General features: G+C 38.5%; 1 protein-coding gene across 4 annotated transcripts in view; it reads left to right on the forward strand.

Moving 5' to 3' along the window:
* LOC120537137 (LIM domain containing preferred translocation partner in lipoma) overlaps positions 1 to 10724 on the forward strand; it is a 451145-nt gene extending 440421 nt beyond the window's left edge. For all 4 annotated transcript variants that reach the window (XM_039765830.1, XM_039765839.1, XM_039765849.1 and 1 more), the window contains 2 exons: positions 8099 to 8219; positions 8690 to 10724. In XM_039765830.1, the coding sequence (XP_039621764.1) occupies positions 8099 to 8219; positions 8690 to 8818 (250 nt within the window). In that variant the 3' untranslated portion in view covers positions 8819 to 10724. The remainder of the gene's footprint in view (positions 1 to 8098; positions 8220 to 8689) is intronic.
* Positions 10725 to 11106: the final 382 nt, after the last annotated feature.

An 11106-nucleotide genomic window follows, 5' to 3' on the forward strand; every position in this document is an offset into this window, starting at 1 on the left:
TTCAGGGGGCATGATGAGAGTAGTGAATCAGCAAATAAGGGGAATTACAGGGAATTTACAGAAACATTAGCTAAATATGACTCTGTCTTGGCCACACAATTTCAGTCATCAGCTGTGTTTTCTGGTATGTCCCACTCAATCCAAAATGACTTGATCTCTGCTCTCGCAGCCACTGTTTCTGATCATATAAAAGGTGAAATTCAGACTGCTCCTTTTTTGCATGGCAAGTGGATGAAGCAACTGACATATCTTGCCATGCCCAACTGTCTGTCATTGTTAGATATGTGGATACTAGTGCAGGTAAAATTTAAGAGTGCTTCATTGGATTTTTGGATGTGTCAGGGGGTCAAGATGCTCAGTCTGTGTTTGAAGTTTTAAACGAGAACATGCAGGGCTACAGTTTTAGAGAAAAACTTGTGGCACAAACCTACGATGGGGCTGCTGTCTTTGCTTCATCTCTCAATGGCCTACAGGCCAAAGTTAAAGTAATAGCCCCTAGTGCAGTGTTTGTGCATTGCTATGCACACAGACTGAACCTGGTGTTGTCCCAGGGTGCTAAATGCTTGCCTGAGTAAAGAATATTTTTTGCATCTTTCTCTGGGTTCGCCACATTTTTTTTTAAAGTCCACAAAAAGGATGTCTTTTCTTGAGTCTGCAGGGTCTTCAAGATTGCCCAGAAATGCTCCTACTCGATGAAATTTCACATCACGGATGGTAAGCACTGTGGCAAACAATTATGATGGCCTCCTGCAGACTTTTGACAAGATTACCCAGGATGAGAGCATGGATGATGACACATTAGATACTGCCAAAGGCTTCATAATGAAACTGGAGGATTTTGAGTTTGTGTTCATGTTGTACACATATGAACAAATATTCTCTGAGACAGATGTTTTCTTTGATATTGTCCAGCAAAGGGCTATGAATGTTCTTTACTGCCAATAAAGAATTGGGGGTCTCCTTGCTTTTGTCAAGGAGAAGAGGTCAGAGGATGCTTATCAAGCAGTTTATGCAAAAGCAGCAAATCTCACATCAGACCCTCAAGATGAACCTATTAGAAAGAGCCGTCTGTCACAATTGCAGGATCCCCAGGACCGCGACAGAAATTTGTACATGGCCATCCTAGACAATCTCATGGAGAAGATTTCTCAGCATTTTTCAAATTTGGAAAGCATGAGCTTCTTAGAATTAGTCAATCCAGGGAAATTTGATGAAATGAGACAAGCGTTTCCAGAGGAGGCATTTGAAAGTGTGCTGAAAAGTTATGGCCATTTCTTTGACTCAGGGAGACTGACATCTGAACTTCATGTACTTTATTTAGATCATGACTTACAGGGGAGCAGGGGTAAGCTGTGTGATTTCTTGGTGTTTTTTTAAAGACATGGAGTTGGATAGTGCAATGCCTCAACTATACAAGCTGTTGTCGTTAGTGGCAAAAATTGACGCTACATCAGCAGGTGTAGAGAGGAGCCTCTCCTGTTTAAAACGGGTCAAGTCATACACCCGCAACACGATGGGCCAAGATAGTTTGAGCAACCTTGCTCTCCTGGCCATTGAGAGGAAACTGGTTAAGTCCCTGGAAAAGACGGCCAATTGGTACGACAGGGTCACAGACTATTTTCTGCAAAAGGAACGGAGGGCAGAATTTACGTACAAATAACATAATAAATTTTATGATGAAGGCCTAATATGAGCTTCCCCTGTTTCAAAAGCTAGCAGCCGCCACTGATATATATGTATGTGTATACAGTGATCCCTCGCTATATCACGCTTCGACTTTCGCGGCTTCACTCTATCGCAATTTTTTTCTCATACACGCTTACGTCACTACACATGCGCTTTCTGAGAACTTTTATCTAAGCCCTACGATGGCTCCTAAACGTGCTGCTTTTTCTAAGCCTTCTGACAATAAAACTAAGCGCCGGTGGAAGATGCTTACTATCCAGGAGAAGGTGAAACTCTTGGATATGATTAAAGATGGCAATACCCTACAAAAGCCTCCTCACGCATATGAAAAGACAGTGCCAGCAACTGCCTATCAAGATGTTCTTCAGCCTCGCACCCAGACACCCACTGCCTAGTACTTCTTCACTGAAGACAACAACGCACCTGCTGAAGATACTGCACCACCTCTGAAGACTCTCCTACTGAGGTTGTGCCTTCATAGGTTAGTGGTTGTGTGCAATTAAATGTACAGTACAATAATCTACTATATAAAAGCATTCAGGATTGTCCTTCCGTCCCGTGAGTGCAAAGCGTAGCGGTATTCAGCTTATTACAGACTTACTACTAGCGGCTTGAGGTACGAAGCGACGCGATGTGAGCAGAGTTCTGGTGCTGTCATCATTCCCTTGCTTTTGTGCGCGATGCGCTGGAAAAATAGACAAAATTATGTCTCTGGAAATAATTAATGTTGATGGAGTACAAATGCCTCACCGCGTAGTAAATATCAGGAGATGGTGCTTGCTTATTCTCATCTATAGCTTATTTAGTGCCTGAAACTCCGTCTTTAGCGGTACAGATTCGGGCTGACATTGTACAACTTTGGACAGGCACTTGAGGGGATAAAAACGTAGGTTTTCGGGAGATGTTATGAATGGGCACTTTGATGTTCTCATTCTCTACACTTACATGCCTGATGTACACATGGAGCGCACAAAAATTGAGGATAAAAGGCGAGTACGCCTAGTAATATGATATTTGTAACGTCTAATATGTCTTATTTTCTCTTATTTTGTCTAATATATTGGGTAATACGAGTGTAATGGTGACTAAAGGGTATTATGGTCTAGAGGGCTGTAATAATGTTAAAAAACGTATTTAGAAGGTCGTAAACAGGTTTTCTATACTCTAACTGCGAAAATATTCGATTTATAAATGAAGAATCCTACTTTGCGAAAATTCATTTATCACGGTAGAGTCTAGAACAGATTAACCGTGATGAACGAGGGTTCACGGTATATGTATATGTATATATGTGTGTGTATATGTATGTATATATATATATATATATGTGTATATATATATATATATATATATATACACTCACCTAAAGGATTATTAGGAACACCATACTAATACGGTGTTTGGCCCCCTTTCGCCTTCAGAACTGCCTTAATTCTACGTGGCATTGATTCAACAAGGTGCTGAAAGCATTCTTTAGAAATGTTGGCCCATATTGATAGGATAGCATCTTGCAGTTGATGGAGATTTGTGGGATGCACATCCAGGGCACGAAGCTCCGTTCCACCACATCCCAAAGATGCTCTATTGGGTTGAGATCTGGTGACTGTGGGGCCATTTTAGTACAGTGAACTCATTGTCATGTTCAAGAAACCAATTTGAAATGATTCAAGCTTTGTGACATGGTGCATTATCTTGCTGGAAGTAGCCATCAGAGGATGGGTACATGGTGGTCATGAAGGGATGGACATGGTCAGAAACAATGCTCAGGTAGCCCGTGGCATTTAAACGATGCCCAATTGGCACTAAGAGGCCTAAAGTGTGCCAAGAAAACATCCCCCACACCATTACACCACCACCAGCAGCCTGCACAGTGGTAACAAGGCATGATGGATCCATGTTCTCATTCTGTTTACGCCAAATTCTGACTCTACCATTTGAATGTCTCAACAGAAATCGAGACTCATCAGACCAGGAACATTTTTCCAGTCTTCAACTGTCCAATTTTGGTGAGCTCGTGCAAAATGTAGCCTCTTTTTCCTATTTGTAGTGGAGATGAGTGGTACCCGGTGGGGTCTTCTGCTGTTGTAGCCCATCCGCCTCAAGGTTGTGCGTGTTGTGGCTTCACAAATGCTTTGCTGCATACCTCGGTTATAACGAGTGGTTTTTTCAGTCAAAGTTGCTCTTCTATCAGCTTGAATCAGTCGGCCCATTCTCCTCTGACCTCTAGCATCAACAAGGCATTTTCGCCCACAGGACTGCCGCATACTGGATGTTTTTCCCTTTTCACACCATTCTTTGTAAACCCTAGAAATGGTTGTGCGTGAAAAATAATTGCATTAATGAGAAATTGAACAGGTGTTCCTAATAATCCTTTAGGTGAGTGTGTGTATGTGTATATATATATATATATATATATATATATATATATATATATATATATATATATATATATATATATATATATATATATATATATATATATATATATATATAGTGGGTTCGGAAAGTATTCAGACCCCCTTCAATTTTTCACTCTTTGTTATATTGCTGCCATTTGCTAAAATCATTTAAATTAATTTTTTCCCTCATTAATGTACACACTTTTTGAAATTGTTGCAGATTTTTTAAAAAAGAGAAACTGAAATATCACATGGTCCTAAGTATTCAGACCCTTTGCTCAGTATTTAGTAGAAGCACCCTTTTGAGCTAATACAGCCATGAGTCTTCTTGGGAAAGATGCAACAAGTTTTTCACACCTGGATTTGGGGATCCTCTGCCATTCCTCCTTGCAGATCCTCTCCAGTTCTGTCAGGTTGGATGGTAAACGCGTTGGTGGACAGCCATTTTAGGTCTCTCAGAGATGCTCAATTGGGTTTAAGTCAGGGCTCTGGCTGGGCCATTCAAGAACAGTCACAGAATTGTTGTGAAGCCACTCCTTCGTTATTTTAGCTGTGTGCTTAGGGTCATTGTCTTGTTGGAAGGTAAACCTTCAGCCCAGTCTGAGGTCCTTAGCACTCTGGAGAAGGTTTTTGTCCAGGATATCCCTGTACTTGGCCGCATTCATCTAGTCATCAGTCTACACAAGACCCACCGCGACTGTCCCCAAAAGGCGATCATAACGTCAGCGAACACATCTCTCTATACTATATAAAAGAAAAAGGCAACTTTCCTTTCTTTACACCTTTTTTCCTTTTATCCCAAACCAAAGCCTTTCTCTCTTAACACTGCAGAGGACACAAAACTAATTTTCTTTAAATGCCGGTAAGGCACATTACCAGAGGCACAAATTTGAACGTTCACATAGAAAATGTAATTTCAATGTACCTGTACTTCTTAAAACGTTAATGTTTTACTGTTTAATAACTTCTAGACTACATTTTATTATTTTTCCCTTGCACTCAGTGACCAAACCTATACACACACATATAGACACATACAAACATACACACAAGTATATGTATGTGTATATATATATATATATACACACACACATACATACATACATACATACATACATACACACATATATATAATTTGTGTGTGTGTATGTGTGTGTGTGTGTGTGTGTGTGTGTATATATGATGTAGATAGGTATGTATGTATATATATAGATATATATATATAGATGTATATAGATATGTATATAGATATGTAGATATGAAGATATGTGTATATATATGTATGTATGTGTGTGTGTATATATGACAGCAGCAATCCAAGCTGTGAGAAAACAGTAAAAAGGAGGCGTGTCAGACGTCGTGGTACATTTTCTGATGCAGCTAGGCGAAAAAACTTTGTGACGCTGCCGCCAAATACACAAAACAATTACTTTGACAATCATGTTACATTATTTTTAAAATGTTTCCTTTTCTTTTTCATAACTTCTTTAACACATGACATCGCTGCGAAGCGCGGGTATTTTGCTATATATATATATCACAGCGACACTCATAACAGTGACAGAACAATTACATTGACAATCATGTTACGTTATTTTCAAAATGTTTCCTTTTCTTTCTCTTTCCTTCTTTAACACACTACTTCTCCGCTGCCAAGCGCAGGTATATATATATATATAGATAGATAGATATGAGAACAACATATATATATATATAGATAGATATGAGAACAACACTCATATCAATGACAAAACAATTACATTAACAACCATGTTACGTTATTTTTAAAATTTTTCCTTTTCTTTTCGTACCTTCTTTAACACACTACTTCTCATGTAAGTGAGGGTATTCTGCTAGTATATATATATATATATATATATATATATATATATATATATATATATATATATATATATATATATATATATATATATATATATATATATATGCTTGACCACCTGGTCCCAATTGCACTTCTGGTTGGGGCTGAATATGGAATCCAGGCAGCACCCCCTAGTTGCCACCCCAGCTCCTAACCAGGCTGTGGAGGACTCCATCTCCATGGAGCCCTGCAGGAAGCTGGAGAATCCCTGTTGGCCAGGGAGGCTGCCACCTAGTGTCCAGGGGAGGTATTGAGCTGCCCATGGTTGCTCCCCCGGAACATATGCGGCAGTGGTGTCTCAGCCACCTGTCACTATATAATATATATATATATCTATCACATACGCATATATACAAACCGGATTCCAAAAAAGTTGGGACACTAAACAAATTGTGAATAAAAACTGAATGCAATGATGTGGAGATGGCAAATGTCAATATTTTATTTGTAATAGAACGTAGATGACAGATCAAACGTTTAATCCGAGTAAATGTATCATTTTAAAGGAAAAATATGTTGATTCAAAATTTCACGGTGTCAACAAATCCCAAAAAAGTTGGGACAAATAGCAATAAGAGGCTGGAAAAAGTAAATTTGAGCATAACGAAGAGCTGGAAGACCAATAAGCACTAATTAGGTCAATTGGCAACATGATTGGGTATAAAAAGAGCTTCTCAGAGTGGCAGTGTCTCTCAGAAGCCAAGATGGGTAGAGGATCACCAATTCCCACAATGTTGCGCAGAAAGATAGTGGAGCAATATCAGAAAGGTGTTACCCAGCGAAAAATTGCAAAGACTTTGCATCTATCATCATCAACTGTGCATAACATCATCCGAAGATTCAGAGAATCTGGAACAATCTCTGTGCGTAAGGGTCAAGGCCGTAAAACCATACTGGATGCCCGTGATCTCCGGCCCTTAAACGACACTGCACCACAAACAGGAATGCTACTGTAAAGGAAATCACAGAATGGGCTCAGGAATACTTCCAGAAACCATTGTCAGTGAACACAATCCACCGTGCCATCCGCCGTTGCCAGCTGAAACTCTACAGTGCAAAGAAGAAGCCATTTCTAAGCAAGATCCACAAGCTCAGGCGTTGTCACTGGGCCAGGGATCATTTAAAATGGAGTGTGGCAAAATGGAAGACTGTTCTGTGGTCAGGCGAGTCACGATTCAAGTTCTTTTGGAAATCTGGGACGCCATGTCATCCGGACCAAAGAGGACAAGGACAACCCAAGTTGTTATCAACGCTCAGTTCAGAAGCCTGCATCTCTGATGGTATGGGGTTGCATGAGTGCGTGTGGCATGGGCAGCTTGCATGTCTGGAAAGGCACCATCAATGCAGAAAAATATATTCAGGTTCTAGAACAACATATGCTCCCATCCAGACGTCATCTCTTTCAGGGAAGACCCTGCATTTTTCAACAAGATAATGCCAGACCACATTCTGCATCAATCACAACATCATGGCTGCGTAGGAGAAGGATCCGGGTACTGAAATGGCCAGTCTGCAGTCCAGATCTTTCACCTATAGAGAACATTTGGGCATCATAAAGAGGAAGGTGCGACAAAGAAGGCCCAAGACGATTGAACAGTTAGAGGCCTGTATTAGACAAGAATGGGAGAGCATTCCTATTTCTAAACTTGAGAAACTGGTCTCCTCGGTCCCCAGACGTCTGTTGAGTGTTGTAAGAAGAAGGGGAGATGCCACACAGTGGTGAAAATGGCCTTGTCCCAACTTTTTGGGATTTGTTGACACCATGAAATTCTGAATCAACATATTTTTCCCTTAAAATGATACATTTTCTCAGTTTAAACTTTTGTTCCGTGATTTATGTTCTATTCTGAATAAAATATTAGAAGTTGGCACCTCCACATCATTGCATTCAGTTTTTATTCACGATTTGTATAGTGTCCCAACTTTTTTGGAATCCGGTTTGTATTTTTGTGTGTGTGCATATATATATATATATATATATATACTATACGTATACACACACAATATATATTTATATACAGTATGTATTTGTATATACACATGTGCTGTTTAGAAGCAGCTGATAGATGTGGCATTTAAAATTTCATAGTCATCTCCTAAAAAAATTATGATGTTATTTCAATGCCTGCAGGAAATTTGCTCCACGTTGCTCTGTGTGTAAAGAGCCAATCATGCCTGCTGAAGGCCAAGAAGAGACGGTGCGCATTGTGGCGCTGGACCGAGACTTCCACGTTCAGTGCTATCGCTGTGAGGTGAGTTATATACATTTTTTTCTTGCAAGGGTGAAGCCCAATTAAAAACCATGCCACCCTTGCATGGGCAATTCTTAAGATGCTGTTTATTGGTAAATACCTGCTGTTGCAACAGAGTAATAAAGATGTGCTTTTTTTTTTTGTAATTTAACGTCTAACATTCTGCTAGAATTTATGTGGTCCAGAGTACTGGTTCTGTGACATCTTTGCAAATTGTTTTCTGGTGGCCATCCAATAAAATTAAATGTGTTAAATAAATATATAGAAATGTAGCAGTTCTTATGCACTACATTTGCTTTACTTTTTGCAATATTCAAAATGTTACTTTCCTCTGATTTAAGATGAAAAAAAACTGCATTTTTGCAGAGATTTTATTGAACCCACCTGACCTGAAATCAGGTCAAAAAGATCAGGTATTTCTTACTTTGAGGTTAAATGTTGTGTGACATGTATTTATTTTGCTGCTGCAGGATTGTGGAGTTCTGCTGTCAGAAGGCGACCATCAAGGCTGCTATCCTCTGGATGGTCACATCCTCTGTAAGACCTGCAATACTTCTCGGATTCAAGCCCTGACTGCCAAGGCCACCACTGACCTCTGAGGGATTACATTCATGGTTCACTCAAACATATACACGTATACATGTGTAATGTACACATTCGTGTTAAAAATAATAATGGAAATGTTTACAAAAACAAACCCTTAAAAAGTGAGAAGAAACATTAGAAAATTTTACTATTCTAAAGATTTTTATGTTCTAATTGCTATGCAAGCTTTTTGCTCTAATGATACAATTAACAAGGAGATTGATCTTTGTAATTTGTTATACTTAGTGCTTTGTTTGCTTTGAAATCTGAACCTACTTGCAGTTCACATTCCTAGCAGAAAAGATCTTTAAGCAGTCGAGAAGATTCCTATTTATAAAGTTGCCCTGACTTTTTCTGGTTGATGTCTTGCATTCACAATCCTGGCTGTCAAGATGGCTTCCTAACTGTTGCTCCATCACAAATCCAAGTTTTCCCCTGCCATCCATTTGTATGGGACTTCTTTGGAATATGCAGGAATATGTCCTGTGCTGATATCAAACACGTAACCGGATGACACATGCATGCATCCAAACAAAAAGGTCACCCAGCCATCAGCTAAAATTACAAATTCTTAGGGGTAAGAATATCAGCATAGTGACACCCTGAATCTCAGAATAGGCTGCGTCTGCCAGGAGAGGTATGTTTTTCTTTTTTGGGTAACACTAATTACCAGATGGTTTGATCAAAGCCGGTGATACTTTTGATTACTTTAGTGTGATGGAATGTTTACCTAATAATAAGGAATGTCACCATTTATATTACCTTATGAGAATGAGCTTTTTGCCAAAGAGTATACTTGAAGGGTCACAACACACACACACACACACACGCATGAATATGCACACACTGCTTTCCTAAATATTTAGATATCATATGGTAAATATGTAATTAACTCATTTATAAACTGTATCACAAAAATAATGCACCTTCTACATGTGTGAATACCAACTAGAACTGTAAATCTTCTATGCACCTGTTATACGTGCACGAGTGTGTGTGCTCGCGCACTTGTATCTTATTAGCCTGCATACACAATCATTCGCTTTGACACTTTATTTGAAGACTATGCAGTTTTTTGTTAAATGAGCATTTCATACCAGCAGTTTAAAAGTGCAACTTAACCGTTTGTGTCCCAACTGTCCTTATTTGCTTTTAAAGTGCCCCGCAAAAAAGTACCTAAATAAAAAAAGAGTAGCTCAAAAGAAAGCACATAATGTACATGTAAAGAGAATTTACACCTTTTTCTAGCATCGTATTAGAAATATATTTTGTAAAAATTAAACTAAACCAAAGTGTAACATAGTAAGACTGCCTGATCTAGTGAGGTCCCCCTTTGCGTGGCTTTCAACTAAAATGCAACTATCTGTGGAAACAGCTCATACATAGACATTGAGCAGTAGCTATAGAATAAAATGTCACGAATGAACACATACAATATTAAGAGTGACAACCTTTTTCTTTCCTTGAACCTCATATACTTTGCATTTTTAAATTTCCTTAAACATAATTAACTAAATCTTTAAAGCTGATTGTGATTGAGTATGTTTCTGTTTACAATTCACTCAAAGGAAAAGTAACACACTGTGCATATTATTTTATTCAGGTTTCTTATTATGATACTGCAGTTGTGCCTTTATTTCTTTGCCTTCTCTTCTATTGTAATCTTTAGAATTTAGGGTTTCTTACCTCTTTCCAGCTAGTGCTTTGAAACTAGATCAGTTTTTGTATTTCAATTTCAAACTTTTATGCTTTAGATTAGATTGTTCTTATTTTATTGCTTTGTGTTTTTTTTCTAAAATGAGGTACAAACATTTCAAAATAAAGATCAATGCTTTTAATTTTTTGTGGAGGGGAATGCACCCAATACTTTTCCTATTAAAATAAATAAAGTGATATATATGATAAAGGTCTTAACAGAAATACATGTGGTCACTTCAGCTTTGTGTCATCTTTAGAAATCCTCGTGATGGACCCCAACAACTCTTGGAGATTCAGTGCTTCAGGTTTTTGTTAATAAGAAGAGATTTAGTTTTGTTTTCTTTTTCTTTTTTCTGCAGTTTGACTTCACAGTAATCAATCAGCTGCAAAGCCAGAGGTAGAATAACTTGCTATGAGTAGCAGAGCTCTGGCAGTATACAGTGCATCCGGAAAGTATTCACAACGCATCACTTTTTCCACATTTTGTTATGTTACAGCCTTATTCCAAAATGGATTAAATTCATTTTTTTCCTCAGAATTCTATACACAACACCCCATAATGACAATGTGAAAAAGGTTTACTTGAGGTTTTTGCAAATTTATT

The sequence above is a fragment of the Polypterus senegalus genome, chromosome 1 (assembly GCF_016835505.1).
Source record: "Polypterus senegalus isolate Bchr_013 chromosome 1, ASM1683550v1, whole genome shotgun sequence".
NCBI lineage: Eukaryota > Metazoa > Chordata > Cladistia > Polypteriformes > Polypteridae > Polypterus > Polypterus senegalus.